We start from the raw sequence: 23052 nt of genomic DNA, 5'->3' as shown, positions 1-23052 counted from the left end.
GCCAAAAGATTCCGGTTAAGACATCGAAATCGGAGACCATAAGCAAAGACATGGTTCGTCGTGGGTTTAGGTTCGTTGGTCCGACGGTTATACATTCGTTAATGCAAGCCGCCGGTTTAACTAACGACCACTTGATCACATGTCCGAGGCATCACGAGTGTACTGCCATGGCGGCTTTATAGGCAAAAAGGATCATTGTTTGTTGTCACATTGGCTTTAATTTATGTAACTAAATAATATTTATGTGTTATAGTATTTTAGTACTATATCTTTTCTTTTTGTCAACATTGTTAGTACTATATCTACCATGTGATATTTAGGTTTGAGGTCCTAACTTTAGGTATTGATATTTGTACAAAAGTTTTTTTTTTTTTGGTGTTTGTGTGTGTGATTCTGCTCTGAATTTATTATATATATATATGAGTGTTGGTATTTATTTTAAGTTTGTTTCATTGTTTTTTGAGGTTAAAAGGTGATAGTTTGTGGGATATGGGGAATAATGTAAAGAAGAGAGATCACACATAGCATGTGCTAAAAAGTTGGGAAGCAATGTCATGTGGTATAGATTATCAATGAAACTTTTTTATATATTGTTTTTCTTTTTTAATTAGTTGATAACAAATTTTATTAGCTTTTGAGTTGGAAGAAAAATATGAAAAGAAGCTTTGTTAGCTAGACGCCTAGACCCCATCTTCTTCAAAACATCATGCAATTCTTATTTCCAAATTAAAAATAAAATTAACTTTTATGAAATCCATCCTTGATTTTGCTTTGTTGCAAACTAATTGTATTTAACCCGTTATATATATTAGTATTTTTTTATCGATGAGTTTGACAAGCTTATCTATCGGTGATGGTTGTTCGATGAAAGACAATTTACACTTTTTATTTCTTTTTCTTAAGATCAAATTTACGATACTTTTAAATAATATATTTATAACTATCAGAACTATTGTTTTTAAAAAAATGTATAAAGCCCGACATGAACGAAATTATATATGAAAATTAAATTATGGTACAGTTTTAAAATTAAAAAAATCGAGTCATGGGGGATAATGATGGCACATAATGACGTATTTCATCATTTTTACATCCATTGATAAAAGCTAAGTTTAAAATCATCATCATTGGAGATCTAATCAATTGCAGAGGTTTATTTATCGTGTAATATTATATAGAACACTTGTGTTCACTTTGTGGTTTTCTTTCTTATCGTTGTTGAGCTAATCATATACTCTATCCTCGATCTGTCCATTCTAAATCGTACCATCAATCATCATAAGCTTAATTTTGTAATTACTATAGTTTAGAACTATATTTTCCCCTTTTCAAAATCATCTTACAAACAAAATAGAGAAAATGGTTCTGTTGTGGATGGATTCCTCCTGTTGTAAAGAACATAAACTACTTGCTTAACACATGAAATTTTTATAAACCAAAGTACTGTATATAGTATAGTGATAAAATAAGGCCCATTATTCACATCATCACACTTTTAGGCCCTGATTTGTATTTTATTTCCATTCACATTGGCTCTGATTATGAGACAAGTGTCATATTTTTCTTGTTAAGGCCTACCTACGCTTGCCCACCTTTGTTAATGTCATTAATCTTTGTTAAAAATGTTATCATTGTCAAGAAAATAAAACCATTGGTAAATTTGTTTTTGTTTATTTGAACAGCCAAACAAAGAATACTTTACATTTGGTAAAAAAGAAAACAGTCCTAACCAGGCTCCATGTAACTTCGTAAGTAATGACAGGACAAAGAACATACATATTATGTTGTAGACCATATGAACCATTTTTCATATAAATAAATTAATTAAGGTTGGAATAAATTGTTATCTAGTTGAAAAATAGAGTTGAATAAACAAATAACGAATTAGTCTATTTTATCTGCAACATCTACTTAAAACCTTAATTAGGTGTTAAAAAAGTAACGAAAATGTAAGTAATAATAATTCTACTATTGTTTTGTTTGTCACTGGTAAATCTGACCAAACAAAAAAAGCAACCGTTGCTAAGGAAAAGAAGAAGAAAAAAACAGTACCAATGAGACTCCATGTAAGAAATGACACGACAAAGTACATAAATATTTTTTTATCTCTTCTTTTTTTGTTTGAACTAAAATTTTTATATGTTTTATTTTATTTTATTTATACGTAAAGGATAATGATGATTGAGTAGTCTTCGAGATTCTGAAAACAGTAGCCGACTAGCCTCCTTTTTTCGACCGTTTGCTATGCCAAAAAAGTAAAATAAATAAAGAAACGAATAATAATTATATTATAGTAATAATTTACATGGCAGGTCAGAAAGCTGACACGTGTCATACACGTTCGTAGTTGATGACGTGTAATATAATGGTTTGCCACAGAGCAAAAGTCCCATACCGTGTCAACGTCGGTAAAAGGAAATAAAAAAGAAGAAGCAAGAGTCCGTTTTACTAAATTTTGATTTGTTACTATAAACTTTACAAAAAAAGGTCGATGATACATTATTAATTAGAAAAAATGTTATTAAAATTACGAACTTTCAAATTGTGATCATTTTAATCATAAACTTTAGATAAGATCATTAAAAACATGAACTTTCGTTGACTTACTATTTTAATCATCATATATTTGTTGACCATGACGAATTGGACATAACGTTAAATCCCTAAACGGAGTATTAAGCCTGTGTTAATATGTCGTTAATCTTCTCCGTTAGTGTTAAAACGACACCGTTTGAACACGAGAGAAACAGAACAAAAAATCCCCAAATCGATCCCATTGAAAACCAAATCCCTAATTCTCATTTCCCCAATTTGATATTTCTCCTCAAACCCAATCGATTTCTCAGTGCCAAATGCCGAAAGTGAGAAATAAAGGTGTGATATCATTTGTTGGAACTCCACCTCCACCAGAAGATGAATCACGGAGTCTAATTGTGTTTGATCGAAACCCATTAGATGAAGAGGCTCGAGTTGAAGATGGAGCTCCACCTCCACCGCAAGACGTTGCAGTTGCAGATTCTAATGTCGGAGATGGAGGTAGTGAGGTATGTGTATCTGAATCTGTTGTTGGAGCTGAAGGAAAGAAAGGTAATGTTGGAGCTTCACGTCAGCGTGGAAAACGTAAAAAAAGAAGTGATGGAAGTGATGAAGATGACAAAGTGGAGGCTATAGTTGAGCACGACAGCGAAGATGATTGCGCGGTGTTTGGAGATGAGGATTGCAATGATGTTGATGACGCAGTTGGTGGTGGAAATGACGAAGCTAATGTCGAAGAACCGGCTCTCGAAGAAGTTGCTAATGTAAACATCGAAGATGATTTCCCAGAGATGGTTAGAACAGAGGAAGGTGGTTCTGATTCCGACAGTGGGGATGATATATGGGACGATGACAAGCTACCGGATCCTTTGTCGTCGGACGACAAAGACGAGATCAAAGAAGAAGACAAAGATGAGGCAGCTCCTAAAGATTGGTCTGATCCAGAGTCTTTGCTAGCCGTGGAGAAGACATACAACTCTCCCAAAGACTTCAAGCTTGCCGTGTTGATGTACTCGTTGAAGACAAGGTATGATATTAATCTCTATCGGTCCAATGCTTTCTTGGTTGGTGCAAAGTGTTGCTACGTTGATGAGGATGGTGTTCAGTGTCCTTGGGGAGTGTATTGCTCATATGAGAAGAGGAAGCATATNTTACAAACAAAATAGAGAAAATGGTTCTGTTGTGGATGGATTCCTCCTGTTGTAAAGAACATAAACTACTTGCTTAACACATGAAATTTTTATAAACCAAAGTACTGTATATAGTATAGTGATAAAATAAGGCCCATTATTCACATCATCACACTTTTAGGCCCTGATTTGTATTTTATTTCCATTCACATTGGCTCTGATTATGAGACAAGTGTCATATTTTTCTTGTTAAGGCCTACCTACGCTTGCCCACCTTTGTTAATGTCATTAATCTTTGTTAAAAATGTTATCATTGTCAAGAAAATAAAACCATTGGTAAATTTGTTTTTGTTTATTTGAACAGCCAAACAAAGAATACTTTACATTTGGTAAAAAAGAAAACAGTCCTAACCAGGCTCCATGTAACTTCGTAAGTAATGACAGGACAAAGAACATACATATTATGTTGTAGACCATATGAACCATTTTTCATATAAATAAATTAATTAAGGTTGGAATAAATTGTTATCTAGTTGAAAAATAGAGTTGAATAAACAAATAACGAATTAGTCTATTTTATCTGCAACATCTACTTAAAACCTTAATTAGGTGTTAAAAAAGTAACGAAAATGTAAGTAATAATAATTCTACTATTGTTTTGTTTGTCACTGGTAAATCTGACCAAACAAAAAAAGCAACCGTTGCTAAGGAAAAGAAGAAGAAAAAAACAGTACCAATGAGACTCCATGTAAGAAATGACACGACAAAGTACATAAATATTTTTTTATCTCTTCTTTTTTTGTTTGAACTAAAATTTTTATATGTTTTATTTTATTTTATTTATACGTAAAGGATAATGATGATTGAGTAGTCTTCGAGATTCTGAAAACAGTAGCCGACTAGCCTCCTTTTTTCGACCGTTTGCTATGCCAAAAAAGTAAAATAAATAAAGAAACGAATAATAATTATATTATAGTAATAATTTACATGGCAGGTCAGAAAGCTGACACGTGTCATACACGTTCGTAGTTGATGACGTGTAATATAATGGTTTGCCACAGAGCAAAAGTCCCATACCGTGTCAACGTCGGTAAAAGGAAATAAAAAAGAAGAAGCAAGAGTCCGTTTTACTAAATTTTGATTTGTTACTATAAACTTTACAAAAAAAGGTCGATGATACATTATTAATTAGAAAAAATGTTATTAAAATTACGAACTTTCAAATTGTGATCATTTTAATCATAAACTTTAGATAAGATCATTAAAAACATGAACTTTCGTTGACTTACTATTTTAATCATCATATATTTGTTGACCATGACGAATTGGACATAACGTTAAATCCCTAAACGGAGTATTAAGCCTGTGTTAATATGTCGTTAATCTTCTCCGTTAGTGTTAAAACGACACCGTTTGAACACGAGAGAAACAGAACAAAAAATCCCCAAATCGATCCCATTGAAAACCAAATCCCTAATTCTCATTTCCCCAATTTGATATTTCTCCTCAAACCCAATCGATTTCTCAGTGCCAAATGCCGAAAGTGAGAAATAAAGGTGTGATATCATTTGTTGGAACTCCACCTCCACCAGAAGATGAATCACGGAGTCTAATTGTGTTTGATCGAAACCCATTAGATGAAGAGGCTCGAGTTGAAGATGGAGCTCCACCTCCACCGCAAGACGTTGCAGTTGCAGATTCTAATGTCGGAGATGGAGGTAGTGAGGTATGTGTATCTGAATCTGTTGTTGGAGCTGAAGGAAAGAAAGGTAATGTTGGAGCTTCACGTCAGCGTGGAAAACGTAAAAAAAGAAGTGATGGAAGTGATGAAGATGACAAAGTGGAGGCTATAGTTGAGCACGACAGCGAAGATGATTGCGCGGTGTTTGGAGATGAGGATTGCAATGATGTTGATGACGCAGTTGGTGGTGGAAATGACGAAGCTAATGTCGAAGAACCGGCTCTCGAAGAAGTTGCTAATGTAAACATCGAAGATGATTTCCCAGAGATGGTTAGAACAGAGGAAGGTGGTTCTGATTCCGACAGTGGGGATGATATATGGGACGATGACAAGCTACCGGATCCTTTGTCGTCGGACGACAAAGACGAGATCAAAGAAGAAGACAAAGATGAGGCAGCTCCTAAAGATTGGTCTGATCCAGAGTCTTTGCTAGCCGTGGAGAAGACATACAACTCTCCCAAAGACTTCAAGCTTGCCGTGTTGATGTACTCGTTGAAGACAAGGTATGATATTAAACTCTATCGGTCCAATGCTTTCTTGGTTGGTGCAAAGTGTTGCTACGTTGATGAGGATGGTGTTCAGTGTCCTTGGAGAGTGTATTGCTCATATGAGAAGAGGAAGCATAAGATGCAAATTAGAGTTTATGTGAATGAGCATATATGTGTTAGGTCAGGGTATTCAAAGATGTTGAAGAGGTCTTCTATAGCTTTCTTGTTTGACGAAAGGCTTAGAGTAAATCCTAAGCTTACAAAATACGAGATGGCTGCTGAGATTAAGAGAGAATATAACTTAGAAGTAACTCCAGATCAGTGTGCAAAGGCGAAGACCAAGGTGATGAGTGCAAGAAAGGATAGTCATGAATCACACTTTGCAAGAATATGGGATTATCAAGGNATCTTTGTTAAAAATGTTATCATTGTCAAGAAAATAAAACCATTGGTAAATTTGTTTTTGTTTATTTGAACAGCCAAACAAAGAATACTTTACATTTGGTAAAAAAGAAAACAGTCCTAACCAGGCTCCATGTAACTTCGTAAGTAATGACAGGACAAAGAACATACATATTATGTTGTAGACCATATGAACCATTTTTCATATAAATAAATTAATTAAGGTTGGAATAAATTGTTATCTAGTTGAAAAATAGAGTTGAATAAACAAATAACGAATTAGTCTATTTTATCTGCAACATCTACTTAAAACCTTAATTAGGTGTTAAAAAAGTAACGAAAATGTAAGTAATAATAATTCTACTATTGTTTTGTTTGTCACTGGTAAATCTGACCAAACAAAAAAAGCAACCGTTGCTAAGGAAAAGAAGAAGAAAAAAACAGTACCAATGAGACTCCATGTAAGAAATGACACGACAAAGTACATAAATATTTTTTTATCTCTTCTTTTTTTGTTTGAACTAAAATTTTTATATGTTTTATTTTATTTTATTTATACGTAAAGGATAATGATGATTGAGTAGTCTTCGAGATTCTGAAAACAGTAGCCGACTAGCCTCCTTTTTTCGACCGTTTGCTATGCCAAAAAAGTAAAATAAATAAAGAAACGAATAATAATTATATTATAGTAATAATTTACATGGCAGGTCAGAAAGCTGACACGTGTCATACACGTTCGTAGTTGATGACGTGTAATATAATGGTTTGCCACAGAGCAAAAGTCCCATACCGTGTCAACGTCGGTAAAAGGAAATAAAAAAGAAGAAGCAAGAGTCCGTTTTACTAAATTTTGATTTGTTACTATAAACTTTACAAAAAAAGGTCGATGATACATTATTAATTAGAAAAAATGTTATTAAAATTACGAACTTTCAAATTGTGATCATTTTAATCATAAACTTTAGATAAGATCATTAAAAACATGAACTTTCGTTGACTTACTATTTTAATCATCATATATTTGTTGACCATGACGAATTGGACATAACGTTAAATCCCTAAACGGAGTATTAAGCCTGTGTTAATATGTCGTTAATCTTCTCCGTTAGTGTTAAAACGACACCGTTTGAACACGAGAGAAACAGAACAAAAAATCCCCAAATCGATCCCATTGAAAACCAAATCCCTAATTCTCATTTCCCCAATTTGATATTTCTCCTCAAACCCAATCGATTTCTCAGTGCCAAATGCCGAAAGTGAGAAATAAAGGTGTGATATCATTTGTTGGAACTCCACCTCCACCAGAAGATGAATCACGGAGTCTAATTGTGTTTGATCGAAACCCATTAGATGAAGAGGCTCGAGTTGAAGATGGAGCTCCACCTCCACCGCAAGACGTTGCAGTTGCAGATTCTAATGTCGGAGATGGAGGTAGTGAGGTATGTGTATCTGAATCTGTTGTTGGAGCTGAAGGAAAGAAAGGTAATGTTGGAGCTTCACGTCAGCGTGGAAAACGTAAAAAAAGAAGTGATGGAAGTGATGAAGATGACAAAGTGGAGGCTATAGTTGAGCACGACAGCGAAGATGATTGCGCGGTGTTTGGAGATGAGGATTGCAATGATGTTGATGACGCAGTTGGTGGTGGAAATGACGAAGCTAATGTCGAAGAACCGGCTCTCGAAGAAGTTGCTAATGTAAACATCGAAGATGATTTCCCAGAGATGGTTAGAACAGAGGAAGGTGGTTCTGATTCCGACAGTGGGGATGATATATGGGACGATGACAAGCTACCGGATCCTTTGTCGTCGGACGACAAAGACGAGATCAAAGAAGAAGACAAAGATGAGGCAGCTCCTAAAGATTGGTCTGATCCAGAGTCTTTGCTAGCCGTGGAGAAGACATACAACTCTCCCAAAGACTTCAAGCTTGCCGTGTTGATGTACTCGTTGAAGACAAGGTATGATATTAAACTCTATCGGTCCAATGCTTTCTTGGTTGGTGCAAAGTGTTGCTACGTTGATGAGGATGGTGTTCAGTGTCCTTGGAGAGTGTATTGCTCATATGAGAAGAGGAAGCATATGATGCAAATTAGAGTTTATGTGAATGAGCATATATGTGTTAGGTCAGGGTATTCAAAGATGTTGAAGAGGTCTTCTATAGCTTTCTTGTTTGACGAAAGGCTTAGAGTAAATCCTAAGCTTACAAAATACGAGATGGCTGCTGAGATTAAGAGAGAATATAACTTAGAAGTAACTCCAGATCAGTGTGCAAAGGCGAAGACCAAGGTGATGAGTGCAAGAAAGGATAGTCATGAATCACACTTTGCAAGAATATGGGATTATCAAGGGGAGGTATTGAATCAGAACCCTGGCTCAGAATTTGAGATTGAGACAGCTCCAGGGCCAGTGGTTGGAAGCAAACAGAGGTTTTTTCGGTTGTATATATGTTTTAAAGCTCAAAAGGATACATGGAAAAAAACTTGTAGACCTATCATAGGTATAGATGGAACTTTTTTAAAATGGGATATAAAAGGGCATGTTCTAGCTGCAGTTGGAAGGGATCGGGACAATAGGATTGTGCCTCTTGCTTGGGCAGTTGTAGAGATAGAAAACGATGATAACTGAGACTTGGTCTTGAGACAACTCTCAGGAAGTTTGGGTCTGGTTACAATGACACCTCTACACCACAGGGCAGTTCAATGACAATATGGCAGAACTCAAGCAGTACAATTCTCAAGCATACACCACTCTACAACTTACAAATCCAAAAACCTGGTCAAGAGCTTTTTTTAAGATTGGTACAGATNAAAGGATAATGATGATTGAGTAGTCTTCGAGATTCTGAAAACAGTAGCCGACTAGCCTCCTTTTTTCGACCGTTTGCTATGCCAAAAAAGTAAAATAAATAAAGAAACGAATAATAATTATATTATAGTAATAATTTACATGGCAGGTCAGAAAGCTGACACGTGTCATACACGTTCGTAGTTGATGACGTGTAATATAATGGTTTGCCACAGAGCAAAAGTCCCATACCGTGTCAACGTCGGTAAAAGGAAATAAAAAAGAAGAAGCAAGAGTCCGTTTTACTAAATTTTGATTTGTTACTATAAACTTTACAAAAAAAGGTCGATGATACATTATTAATTAGAAAAAATGTTATTAAAATTACGAACTTTCAAATTGTGATCATTTTAATCATAAACTTTAGATAAGATCATTAAAAACATGAACTTTCGTTGACTTACTATTTTAATCATCATATATTTGTTGACCATGACGAATTGGACATAACGTTAAATCCCTAAACGGAGTATTAAGCCTGTGTTAATATGTCGTTAATCTTCTCCGTTAGTGTTAAAACGACACCGTTTGAACACGAGAGAAACAGAACAAAAAATCCCCAAATCGATCCCATTGAAAACCAAATCCCTAATTCTCATTTCCCCAATTTGATATTTCTCCTCAAACCCAATCGATTTCTCAGTGCCAAATGCCGAAAGTGAGAAATAAAGGTGTGATATCATTTGTTGGAACTCCACCTCCACCAGAAGATGAATCACGGAGTCTAATTGTGTTTGATCGAAACCCATTAGATGAAGAGGCTCGAGTTGAAGATGGAGCTCCACCTCCACCGCAAGACGTTGCAGTTGCAGATTCTAATGTCGGAGATGGAGGTAGTGAGGTATGTGTATCTGAATCTGTTGTTGGAGCTGAAGGAAAGAAAGGTAATGTTGGAGCTTCACGTCAGCGTGGAAAACGTAAAAAAAGAAGTGATGGAAGTGATGAAGATGACAAAGTGGAGGCTATAGTTGAGCACGACAGCGAAGATGATTGCGCGGTGTTTGGAGATGAGGATTGCAATGATGTTGATGACGCAGTTGGTGGTGGAAATGACGAAGCTAATGTCGAAGAACCGGCTCTCGAAGAAGTTGCTAATGTAAACATCGAAGATGATTTCCCAGAGATGGTTAGAACAGAGGAAGGTGGTTCTGATTCCGACAGTGGGGATGATATATGGGACGATGACAAGCTACCGGATCCTTTGTCGTCGGACGACAAAGACGAGATCAAAGAAGAAGACAAAGATGAGGCAGCTCCTAAAGATTGGTCTGATCCAGAGTCTTTGCTAGCCGTGGAGAAGACATACAACTCTCCCAAAGACTTCAAGCTTGCCGTGTTGATGTACTCGTTGAAGACAAGGTATGATATTAAACTCTATCGGTCCAATGCTTTCTTGGTTGGTGCAAAGTGTTGCTACGTTGATGAGGATGGTGTTCAGTGTCCTTGGAGAGTGTATTGCTCATATGAGAAGAGGAAGCATATGATGCAAATTAGAGTTTATGTGAATGAGCATATATGTGTTAGGTCAGGGTATTCAAAGATGTTGAAGAGGTCTTCTATAGCTTTCTTGTTTGACGAAAGGCTTAGAGTAAATCCTAAGCTTACAAAATACGAGATGGCTGCTGAGATTAAGAGAGAATATAACTTAGAAGTAACTCCAGATCAGTGTGCAAAGGCGAAGACCAAGGTGATGAGTGCAAGAAAGGATAGTCATGAATCACACTTTGCAAGAATATGGGATTATCAAGGGGAGGTATTGAATCAGAACCCTGGCTCAGAATTTGAGATTGAGACAGCTCCAGGGCCAGTGGTTGGAAGCAAACAGAGGTTTTTTCGGTTGTATATATGTTTTAAAGCTCAAAAGGATACATGGAAAAAAACTTGTAGACCTATCATAGGTATAGATGGAACTTTTTTAAAATGGGATATAAAAGGGCATGTTCTAGCTGCAGTTGGAAGGGATCGGGACAATAGGATTGTGCCTCTTGCTTGGGCAGTTGTAGAGATAGAAAACGATGATAACTGAGACTTGGTCTTGAGACAACTCTCAGGAAGTTTGGGTCTGGTTACAATGACACCTCTACACCACAGGGCAGTTCAATGACAATATGGCAGAACTCAAGCAGTACAATTCTCAAGCATACACCACTCTACAACTTACAAATCCAAAAACCTGGTCAAGAGCTTTTTTTAAGATTGGTACAGATTGCAATGACAATCTTAACAATCTCAGTGAGTCATTCAATAGGACTATTAGACAAGCCAGGAGAAAGCCTTTGCTGGATTTGCTTGAGGATATAAGAAGACAGTACATGGTCAGAAATGCAAAGAGGTTTATCATAGCTGATAGGTTGAAGACACGGTTTACAAGAAGAGCTCATGCAGAGATTGAAAAAGCAATTGCTGGAGCCCAATATTGCACAAGATATATGGCCAGAAACAACATACATGAGGTATGGGAGAGTGGTGTAGGTTATAGTGTTGATATAGATGCAAGAACTTGTGGATGTAGGAAGTGGCAAATGGTTGGAATCTCATGTTCTCATACGGCAAGTGTGATAATAGGAAAAAAAAAAGAAGGTTGAGGATTATGTTTCTGACTACTACACAAAGAAAATGTGGCGAGAGACATACCTTGATGGTATTAGGCCTGTGCAAGGGATGCCATTGCGACCTAGATTGAATAGGTTGTCTGTATTGCCACCACCATGGAGAAGAGGAAATCCAGGAAGGCCTTCTAACCATGATCGGAGGAAAGGAAGAAATGAATCTTCATCTTCTTCAAATACCAAGAAAATGTCAAGGGAAAAAAGGATCATGATATGCTCTAACTGTCATCAAGAAGGCCACAACAAGCAAGGTTGCAAAAATCCCACAGTTGTTAGTGTGCCAAAGAGACCAAGAGGGAGACCAAGAAAATATCAGGTTTTTAGCTTACAAATATATGTTTATTTTGTCAAGTTTTTAGCATAGCTTACAATTTTTTTTTTTGACATACACTTGAATTAGGTACCGCAACAACAAGGATCACAAGCTCATCAAGTACCATAAGGAGAAGGAGCTCATGAAGGACAAAAAGGATCTCAACCTCATCAAGTACCGGTTNAACTCCACCTCCACCAGAAGATGAATCACGGAGTCTAATTGTGTTTGATCGAAACCCATTAGATGAAGAGGCTCGAGTTGAAGATGGAGCTCCACCTCCACCGCAAGACGTTGCAGTTGCAGATTCTAATGTCGGAGATGGAGGTAGTGAGGTATGTGTATCTGAATCTGTTGTTGGAGCTGAAGGAAAGAAAGGTAATGTTGGAGCTTCACGTCAGCGTGGAAAACGTAAAAAAAGAAGTGATGGAAGTGATGAAGATGACAAAGTGGAGGCTATAGTTGAGCACGACAGCGAAGATGATTGCGCGGTGTTTGGAGATGAGGATTGCAATGATGTTGATGACGCAGTTGGTGGTGGAAATGACGAAGCTAATGTCGAAGAACCGGCTCTCGAAGAAGTTGCTAATGTAAACATCGAAGATGATTTCCCAGAGATGGTTAGAACAGAGGAAGGTGGTTCTGATTCCGACAGTGGGGATGATATATGGGACGATGACAAGCTACCGGATCCTTTGTCGTCGGACGACAAAGACGAGATCAAAGAAGAAGACAAAGATGAGGCAGCTCCTAAAGATTGGTCTGATCCAGAGTCTTTGCTAGCCGTGGAGAAGACATACAACTCTCCCAAAGACTTCAAGCTTGCCGTGTTGATGTACTCGTTGAAGACAAGGTATGATATTAAACTCTATCGGTCCAATGCTTTCTTGGTTGGTGCAAAGTGTTGCTACGTTGATGAGGATGGTGTTCAGTGTCCTTGGAGAGTGTATTGCTCATATGAGAAGAGGAAGCATATGATGCAAATTAGAGTTTATGTGAATGAGCATATATGTGTTAGGTCAGGGTATTCAAAGATGTTGAAGAGGTCTTCTATAGCTTTCTTGTTTGACGAAAGGCTTAGAGTAAATCCTAAGCTTACAAAATACGAGATGGCTGCTGAGATTAAGAGAGAATATAACTTAGAAGTAACTCCAGATCAGTGTGCAAAGGCGAAGACCAAGGTGATGAGTGCAAGAAAGGATAGTCATGAATCACACTTTGCAAGAATATGGGATTATCAAGGGGAGGTATTGAATCAGAACCCTGGCTCAGAATTTGAGATTGAGACAGCTCCAGGGCCAGTGGTTGGAAGCAAACAGAGGTTTTTTCGGTTGTATATATGTTTTAAAGCTCAAAAGGATACATGGAAAAAAACTTGTAGACCTATCATAGGTATAGATGGAACTTTTTTAAAATGGGATATAAAAGGGCATGTTCTAGCTGCAGTTGGAAGGGATCGGGACAATAGGATTGTGCCTCTTGCTTGGGCAGTTGTAGAGATAGAAAACGATGATAACTGAGACTTGGTCTTGAGACAACTCTCAGGAAGTTTGGGTCTGGTTACAATGACACCTCTACACCACAGGGCAGTTCAATGACAATATGGCAGAACTCAAGCAGTACAATTCTCAAGCATACACCACTCTACAACTTACAAATCCAAAAACCTGGTCAAGAGCTTTTTTTAAGATTGGTACAGATTGCAATGACAATCTTAACAATCTCAGTGAGTCATTCAATAGGACTATTAGACAAGCCAGGAGAAAGCCTTTGCTGGATTTGCTTGAGGATATAAGAAGACAGTACATGGTCAGAAATGCAAAGAGGTTTATCATAGCTGATAGGTTGAAGACACGGTTTACAAGAAGAGCTCATGCAGAGATTGAAAAAGCAATTGCTGGAGCCCAATATTGCAAAAGATATATGGCCAGAAACAACATACATGAGGTATGGGAGAGTGGTGTAGGTTATAGTGTTGATATAGATGCAAGAACTTGTGGATGTAGGAAGTGGCAAATGGTTGGAATCTCATGTTCTCATACGGCAAGTGTGATAATAGGAAAAAAAAAAGAAGGTTGAGGATTATGTTTCTGACTACTACACAAAGAAAATGTGGCGAGAGACATACCTTGATGGTATTAGGCCTGTGCAAGGGATGCCATTGCGACCTAGATTGAATAGGTTGTCTGTATTGCCACCACCATGGAGAAGAGGAAATCCAGGAAGGCCTTCTAACCATGATCGGAGGAAAGGAAGAAATGAATCTTCATCTTCTTCAAATACCAAGAAAATGTCAAGGGAAAAAAGGATCATGATATGCTCTAACTGTCATCAAGAAGGCCACAACAAGCAAGGTTGCAAAAATCCCACAGTTGTTAGTGTGCCAAAGAGACCAAGAGGGAGACCAAGAAAATATCAGGTTTTTAGCTTACAAATATATGTTTATTTTGTCAAGTTTTTAGCATAGCTTACAATTTTTTTTTTTGACATACACTTGAATTAGGTACCGCAACAACAAGGATCACAAGCTCATCAAGTACCATAAGGAGAAGGAGCTCATGAAGGACAAAAAGGATCTCAACCTCATCAAGTACCGGTTGGATCTCAATCTCATCAAGTACCGGTTGGATCTCAATCTTCTCAAGTACCACAAGGATCAAGAGCACATGTCTTAAGAGCACACGCGTCAAGAGCACAGATGCAAGGACCACAACCGCAAGGACCACAAGGAGAAGGACCACAACCGCAAGGATCACAAGGAGAAGGATCACAAGGGCAATGACTTGGTAGATTTGCATCATGGTTTGAGTGTTCCAACTAGTTTTTTGTTTTGTTTTCTCATAAGGGCAATGACCAAAGTAGAACATATCTATGTTGTCAAGGATTTGTTTTGTTTTGTTGACAAGTTTTTTGGTTTATTGTCAAAACAAGTTCTATTTAAGAATTGGTTTTAAGACTCGCATTACCAAACTACCATTACATTGTCAAACAAGTCTTTCATTGTCAACCTACCATTACAAAGTCACATTACCACAAACTCGAAACAGAATACAAAAGACTCTACTAACCAAGTACAAATTTCTGGTTTTTGGTTTTAAGAAGAAGCATCACAATGGGAATGACACTAAAATTAAGACACACCAAGCACATTGAGCTCATCAATTTCCATTTCTTGGTGTCTCTTTTGATCAACATTCCATCTTCCTTCAGTTCTTCGATCCTTTCCTTCAAATCTTCAATCTCTCTGCCAATGAAGGAAAATTTTGGTAAAGCATCTACAACCTCCTCGTATACACATTCTTCAACCCATTTAAACAAATGGTCCTGAAAAACAAAAACTTCAATCAAAACTCGAAAACACACAAAAGCAAAACAAATCTATTACATATATCTCCTCTGTTTGGACAGCGAAAGAAAGGTCTTCCTGGGTTTGCTTGCGTGTTCGATGTGTAGAGAACAACATCTTTGCCGCAATGACACTTCGAGGGAACACCATGGCATCCATGGTCTTTCTTTTCACTACATGATTGCCCAGAATTGCAACTCATATCTGTTGGATAAGAATGAGATAAAGAGTTTTTGATTGGAGATAAAAACTGAGAAATCGATTGGGAAAATAGAGAATTAGGGATAATGGGGAAAACGAGAAAATTAGGGATTGGAAATTCGATTTGGGGTTTTTGATCGGGTTTTCTCTGGTTCAAACGGTGTCGTTTTGCACTTCCGTTAAACGGATTAACGACATCTTAACGTCGGCTTAATGCTTCGTTTAGGGATTTAACATCATGTCCAATTAGTCGTGGTCAACAAATATATGGTGATTAAAATGGTAAGCCAACAGAAGTTTATGTTTTTAATAGCATTACCTAAAGTTCGTGATTAAAATGACCACAATTTAAAAGTTCGATGACATTTTTTCCATTATTAATTAAGCTGTGACTTATTGCAGAAATTAGAGGATCGATTTTGTAAACAGCGTAAAATACAAGAAAAGCTGTTAAGCAAAAAAAAAGCTAAAACCTTTTTTATTTTCTCTCAATCTAACTCATTTTGGCTGCTTATTAAAAATTAACTTTAATTTCTCTTTATAAAAAAATGCATAACATGCTGTTTAGCACATGTATAGTTTTCTTCCTTCGCTATATTTAAAAAGTTGAATAAAGTTTCCTCAAAAGAATTATATTTGAAGCCTTTCAATATTTAATTTAAAAAATACAAGAAAATAAATAATATATAACTGTTTGCCAATAATGTCACTTATAAATTTTCGTTTTTTTTAGTAATAATTTTCACATGACTACTATTTTTTTACACAAAGAATTAATTTACCTATATATTTTACTAATATTTAAATATAATTTTATCACATCTAAAATATTTGTTATCATAAATTAGACTCTAAATATTATAAACTAGTATCAGTAATCACATCTAAAATGTTATCAATTATTCAAAGGTCAATTTTTTGTTTCAACCGCTTATAAAATTATACAGTCATATTCTCTGAAAATTTAATTAAATTTAGTCATACAAATCATACTAACTTCAGTTAGATGATGTAGAATTAACTTAAATAATAAAATTTAAGACCAATAAAATCATTAATATTAAAATTTAGTCATACAATTCAAACTAACTTCAGTCAAATGATGTAGAATTAACTTATATATTTAAATAATATATTTAAAATCAAAAAAATCATTAATAATTATTATTTACTTCATACTAAAAAATTATAAAAGGAGACTTTTCATTATTGTTGAATTCTCCAATTTTATTTGTTTTCTCTCTATAAATAATAAGTTAAATAACCATTATTTAAATATGTACATAAGATTAAAAAAAAAATTAAGTCTCTTCATTAATGTTAAATTCTCCAATTTTACTACTTCTCTCTCTCTCTCTTACTCTGTCTATATCTCTCTGCTCTGTCGCTTCACTTTCTCTTCGCTTCGTACGATTCAATCAGCGAAGAAGAAGAATGGCAAAAGAGAGAGACCAAAACACTAAAGACAAAAACCTCCTCATCTCTTTCTTATGGAACTTCTCAGCTGAGCTCAAACTCGCTTTAATGGCTTTACTCGTCCTCTGCACTCTAGCCACCCTCCTCCCTTTCATCCCTTCTTCTTTCTCCATCTCCGCCTCCGAACTCCGTTTCTGCATCTCACGCATCTCCGCCGTCAACTCCACCGTCAATACCACCACCACCACTTTAGATAACGTCGTTACAAAACAGCCGTTAACTGAAAAAGACACGGAGTTAACTAACGGCGTTATTAAACGGACGTTTACTGGTTACGGCTGGGCGGCTTATAACTTCGTGTTGATGAACGCTTACAGAGGCGGCGTTAACACGTTCGCCGTTATCGGTTTATCATCTAAACCGCTTCACGTCTACGCTCGTCCCACTTACCGATGCGAATGGGTTCCGTTAAACCAATCCGATAACCGGATTTTAACCGACGGTACTAAAATCTTAACCGATTGGGGTTACGGTAGGGTTTACACAACCGTCGTCGTGAACTGTACATTTCCAGAAACCACCGTGATAAACCCTAGAAACACCGGTGGTACTCTTCTCCTCCACGCAACCACCGGAGACACAGATCGGAACATCACCGATTCAATCCCCGTCCTCGTCGAAGCTCCGAACACCGTCGATCTCTCTCTCTACGACTCGAACCGTAAAGCAAAATACGATTACCTCTACTGCGGCTCGTCTCTGTACGGGAACTTAAGCCCGCAGCGAATCAGAGAATGGGTCGCTTACCATGTTCGTTTCTTCGGGGAAAGATCTCATTTTGTGCTTCACGACGCCGGTGGGATCTCAGAGGAAGTGTTTGAGGTGTTGAAGCCATGGATTGAGTTAGGGAGAGTGACGGTACATGATACAAGAGAGCAAGAACGGTTCGATGGGTATTATCATAACCAGTTCATGGTTGTGAATGATTGTTTGCATCGGTATAGGTACATGGCGAAGTGGGTGTTTTTTTTCGATGTTGATGAGTTTGTTTATGTTCCGGCCAAAGAGACGATCTCTTCGGTGATGGAATCTTTGAAAGGATATTCTCAGTTTACTATTGAACAGATGCCTATGAGTAGTCAGCTTTGTTACGGCGGTGATGGTCCGGCCAGAACTTACAGGTAAACAAATTGAGTCTTTTTATCTTAACCGGAATTTGAAAGTTTTGGTTTTTATTTGATTCATTGTTTTAGTAAACTATTTTGTGTTTTAAGCATATAGAATTGTAGATTTGGGTATGTGAAATTGAGCATAAGATTCTGTTAACATTTTTACATGTGAAAAGAGGTTTTTTTTTTGGTTGGGAACACTTTTTTTCATTAGTCTCCTTTCAGTGGTGGTCCATGTGGGTGAGAGTTGTTTTCAAAGATTCTAGCTTTTTGAGATTTCCAAATTTATGTAAACCAATTCGAGAATGGGTTTGATTTGATTTTGATGGGTGTATTTTTAAAGATTGTGTCTACAAAGATTCTAGATTTTAGATACCAGAATTAGAATTAAGCTAGAGTGTGTTGCCGTGTTGGCTATGTGTTCTTATCAACAACAAAGTGTAATCCACATTATGTGGTATTGTTGTTCTTTTGATGATTGATACGTGAATGTGTGTTTTGATTTCAGGAAATGGGGGTTTGAGAAACTGGCGTATAGAGATGTGAAGAAAGTACCAAGACGGGATAGGAAATACGCGGTTCAGCCGCGTAATGTATTTGCGACTGGAGTTCACATGTCTCAGAATCTACAAGGGAAGACATACCACAGAGCGGAAAAGCAAATCCGGTATTTTCACTACCATGGTTCGATCTCGCAGCGACGTGAGCCTTGTCGTCATCTTTATAACGGTACCCGGATCGTTCATGATAACAATCCTTACGTTCTTGATACCACAATGCGCGATATTGGCCTCGCCGTCAAGACGTTTGAGATCAGGACGATTGGAGATCGCTTGCTTAGGACAAGGCAATGAATACAACAAGAGAAGATATGTTTTCATTATATGCAATGTAACGTAAATCTTTAGAATATATTTAGGCGAATGTAACAATTTTTATGACTTCTTTTTTTTTTTAAGTAAATTCTTTTATTGTATTATAAAATGGGTTCATAGAATCATAGACTTCATCATTACAGCTCAGACTCTTGGTATATAAGCATCTTTTTTGATGGGCTTAATATAGTATTTTTGGTTATTTGTATTTGGAAAAAGTGACCTCTTTATATACATATATATATATATATATCTTTTTTTTTTTCATCAAAGGCGAAATAGATAACTAAATAAGTTCATTCAACCACAGTAAATTGCACAACAAGTAAAGAAACAAAACACAGTACTTTCCTTCACTCATTCATTGCGGGGTCCACCAATAATCTCCTTATACATATTCGTCTCCAATTCGAGCTCAGGTTTTGACAGGAGGTGCTCTTCCTCATAAAACCTCCGTAACGTTTCAGAAAGTTCAATTATCTCAAAACAAGCGCCAACAAAATATCCAAGCACCACTGATCCGCCAAAGCTAAACCTCTTTATATTTATATAAATTAGTGAAAGTTGTTGTGGTCTCCAATGGATCTTTGTCGTCTTAATTAATCAAAAGTTTCCTCATTTTCTTCCTTATAATTGAGTCATTAAATAAATACTCGAATATTTGCTATGGGAATGTGAAATATTATAACATTATGGGAAAATAACTTGTATTCCACTAGACTCCGTCTTCAAATACTTTTGAGATTTTTTGGTCATCAAATAATAGTAATTTCATAAATTTTTATTTGATTATTTTCAATATGGCAGTAGAAAAGGTAATTTTTACTTATTTATTTATTTATTTATTATTATTTGTGATGAAAACACAAGTGTAGAAGATAGACCCCACGAAGAGGGACCTTCCAAGTTTCGTGGTTGTTAATTGTCGCAAAGGCTGGAAAGTGGAAAGTCTCATTGGTGCCCAAATGCTCAACAAATTATTCCCAATCAACTAAAATCTCCTAATAACGACAACAATTATTCATTTAATCATTTTTCGTTTTAATAATTCATACAAAATGAGAGAATGCACACCGACGGTTCAGCATTTAATTCTATGCAAACAAGATACATAAAAACAAAAAACTATAGCACCATTCACGAACCCTACAATTCATACAAAATTTAGTAATTTTGATTTTGTTTTGTAAGGTGAATGGAAATTTTTCCGTAAGGGTTTTGTAATGAACGGACTTAAACCATTTATAATGTTTTTGAAGTTGTCGGGTACAACATTTTAATACAAGTAGTCGAAAACAACATGATCGTGTGGCAGCTGTGATATTCTCTGCAAATCTACAGTTTCTATTTATAAACCACTAATCCTATAATATTCGTCGTCCACCTAACCTAATAAGAAAGCAACCACGTACGTGATTTAGACAAAAAGACAATTATATTTGTATTAATATATGTACTTGTAACTTGTCCAACTCTAATTTATAATGGAATTTGGACTAGTTTAGAACTGATTCTACAAGATAGATACAGCGTTGTAAGGTAGGACCAAACTGGGTTGGCCAAAACATGTGTCGCCAGATTCTAGCCAGATCCGAGTCTAATGAAATTTAAACCTATATTGAAACTCATCTTTATAAGTCCGGTCCTGGCTACTTTTGCATTTGCGTTTAGGTTACTAACTTACTATTCCCGGTGAAGCAAAACATAATTTAAAGAATATTGAACCATTTTTTGGTTAATTTTGACAACCTAAATTAATAGAATTATATTTTTCAGTTTACCTAAAACGCTATTGTTGAATGAGTACGGGTACTGTATCAAGGATAATAAACAAAAATGGGCGAAACAAAGGACTTGTATTGAGATAGTCGAAAATCGGCAAGTTTACAATATTAGTTAATAGAGTCGGTCGACTGATTACAATATTGAACTCTTGCTTGAAGACTACTAAACTTAGAACTAGAATCTACTCAACAGTTTAGACTCCCGTTCCAGAATGTCCTCTCTCTTTGGCTAGAGAGCCTCTATTTATAGCTGATGGGACGTTTTATCCTTGCGCTTTGGGGTCGATGTGGTACCGCAAATGGCGATCGTCTCTGTTAGGGCCGTCGCTTAGCGGGCTGGATGTCGAGTTAGGCCCTTCTAGAAGCTTGTTCGGCCCAGAATCGCGTATCCGCTAGTCAACGCTTTCCTCTAGTTTTATTGACCAATCCTGAGATGGGCCGATCGGATGGCCTGTTAAGGCTGGGTGAAACCCATATCCAACAGCTATGTTTGCAAAATGTACACGCCAATGGTATTAAACTTTTCATTTGTTTTTGACGTTTAATTTTTACAAATAACAAAGAAGTTTTGCATAAACCAATCGAGAGACTAAATCAAACTAGACATGCCTACAAAATACATTCATATATTGAATTTTGGGAATTTATATTACCAAAGGAAAATGTTTGACATGACTTTGGTATATTACATTTTATATTATATATTCGTAGTTAAAGACTCCATCATCAGTCAAACGGCTTGAGCTTCCAAGAAAGCATTGAAATTCTTGGAGGCTTCTAACAACCGTGGAGAGATCACCGGAGACGTAGGGTATGAAACCGGTGATGACGTGGAGAATCGAACCTGACGCAGTGAAGAAGACTCCATCGATTTTCTGTTTTTCGAACCAGAAACCTTTAAAACACCTTTGATCTCTTTCTCAACAGGTTCCTTGTCAAACACGAAAGCCGCTGAAACGGGATCGTCATGGTCGTTATCACCAGAACCACTTTTTATTAGCTCGGACGGTAAGTCATAGAAGTGATTTCCTCCTTCTTCTCCACCGGATTCCGAAGTATATGAGCCGCAATCGAATTTCTCCATTGAAGCTCGAGCTGAGATCACTGTGGTAGTGGTTGTGGATTCTCTGACGGATACGGTTCTTGAAACGGTAATGGTTGATGACGATGATGTCGTCGTTGTGGTAGTTCGAGTGAAGGAAGAAGAATCATCTTTCCGTGATGATCTGATCGGTTTTCCTTTACCGAAACCAGGGAGGTATAAACACAGAGCGTTGCATTTGAATCCGTCTTCTAATGTATTATTATTGCTGATGCTCTTGTTCGACTCGGTTTTAATGAAGAACGAGTTCCTCTTAAGGGAGAGTCTCTTGCTAGTAGACCCACAAGATTTGCTTCTCTTGTATGCCGCAGAAGATGAGTCCTGTTCCTTGTTTTTGAGCGACCGCATTAGACCCGAACGTTGTCTTGGAGAAGCAGCGGTTGAGTTTGGGAGGCTACGGCTCAGAAATTTAGTCCGAACTGGCTGCAACGGAAGAGGCATAGGCGAATCTAAATCTCTAGGAGGTGACATCGCCGGTAAGAGAACCATATCGAAGCTATCGTTCCTTCTCATCGAACCAGACATAGACAACGACCTGATTGATTTCGGGTCCATGGATATATCTCTCTCGGATTGAATCATACTCGTTTGCTTGACCAGAATCTTCTTCTTCGAATCGATTCTGCTTAGAACTTGCCAATCCTCACGAGAACTTTCGTCTCTGAAGCTAACCGTTGGCAGAAGAACTGCAGCCACCATTTTATTTTCCAACCTGAATTGTCAATTAGTAAGAAAAGAAAATGACAAATGGCTAAGTATTAAGGCTAAGAGATGATGGATACTTATACAGAGTCACAAAGAGTAAGCATGGATTGCACGTCTGGTGGCTTATAGTGGCTACACTGAGTCATGATTTGCACGTCCAGCTTTCTTTCCGCGTCCTGCGTATTAGTCTCGGCCTAAGGTTATTGACTTTATAACTATAAACATAAACAAATAATAGAAGGTTTAAAATTATTTAACATCGTTGACATGAGACTATGCCCAGGATTGAGACAATATCAGATCATGATAGATATGCTCGCACGAACCACACTTATTATAATATTACCAAAGGGTTTGGAGTACTTTACCTGAAGTTTGTGTAGACCACAAGCC

General features: G+C 36.9%; 3 protein-coding genes across 5 annotated transcripts in view; 2 read left to right on the top strand and 1 right to left on the bottom strand.

Moving 5' to 3' along the window:
* The window catches only part of LOC104760495 (probable GMP synthase [glutamine-hydrolyzing]), an 8266-nt gene extending 7981 nt beyond the window's left edge, over positions 1 to 285 (top strand). The window contains exon 6 of the mRNA XM_010483420.2: positions 23 to 285. Within this exon, the coding sequence (XP_010481722.1) occupies positions 23 to 182 (160 nt within the window). The 3' untranslated portion in view covers positions 183 to 285. The remainder of the gene's footprint in view (positions 1 to 22) is intronic.
* On the top strand, positions 16940 to 19253 carry LOC104760496 (galactan beta-1,4-galactosyltransferase GALS2-like). Its single transcript, XM_010483421.2, has 2 exons — positions 16940 to 18205; positions 18702 to 19253. Exons 1-2 carry the CDS (start codon positions 17043 to 17045, stop codon positions 19045 to 19047), a joined length of 1509 nt encoding a protein of 502 aa, XP_010481723.1. The 5' UTR covers positions 16940 to 17042; the 3' UTR covers positions 19048 to 19253.
* LOC104760497 (uncharacterized serine-rich protein C215.13-like) overlaps positions 21480 to 23052 on the bottom strand; it is a 9405-nt gene continuing 7832 nt past the window's right edge. The window contains exons 2-3 of one of the 3 annotated variants that reach the window (XM_010483422.2): positions 22737 to 23027; positions 21480 to 22666 (exon numbers count right to left, since the gene is read on the bottom strand). In XM_010483422.2, coding sequence (XP_010481724.1) covers positions 21583 to 22653 — 1071 coding nt within the window. In that variant the 5' untranslated portion in view covers positions 22654 to 22666; positions 22737 to 23027 and the 3' untranslated portion in view covers positions 21480 to 21582. The other 2 variants (XM_010483426.2, XM_010483425.2) reach the window with 2 other exon arrangements.

Source organism: Camelina sativa, chromosome 18 (genome assembly GCF_000633955.1).
Source record: "Camelina sativa cultivar DH55 chromosome 18, Cs, whole genome shotgun sequence".
Lineage (NCBI taxonomy): Eukaryota > Viridiplantae > Streptophyta > Magnoliopsida > Brassicales > Brassicaceae > Camelina > Camelina sativa.
The sequence above is the reverse complement of the archived record's forward strand: the minus strand, read 5'-3'. Positions and strand labels throughout refer to the sequence as shown.

Excerpts from the sequence above, each read along its gene's own strand:
- LOC104760496 (XM_010483421.2), top strand. The coding sequence starts at position 17,043 with ATGGCAAAAGAGAGAGACCAAAACACTAAAGACAAAAACCTCCTCATC. Across the intron at positions 18,206-18,701 it reads GGTCCGGCCAGAACTTACAG|GAAATGGGGGTTTGAGAAAC; the intron begins GTAAACAAATTG and ends TTTTGATTTCAG.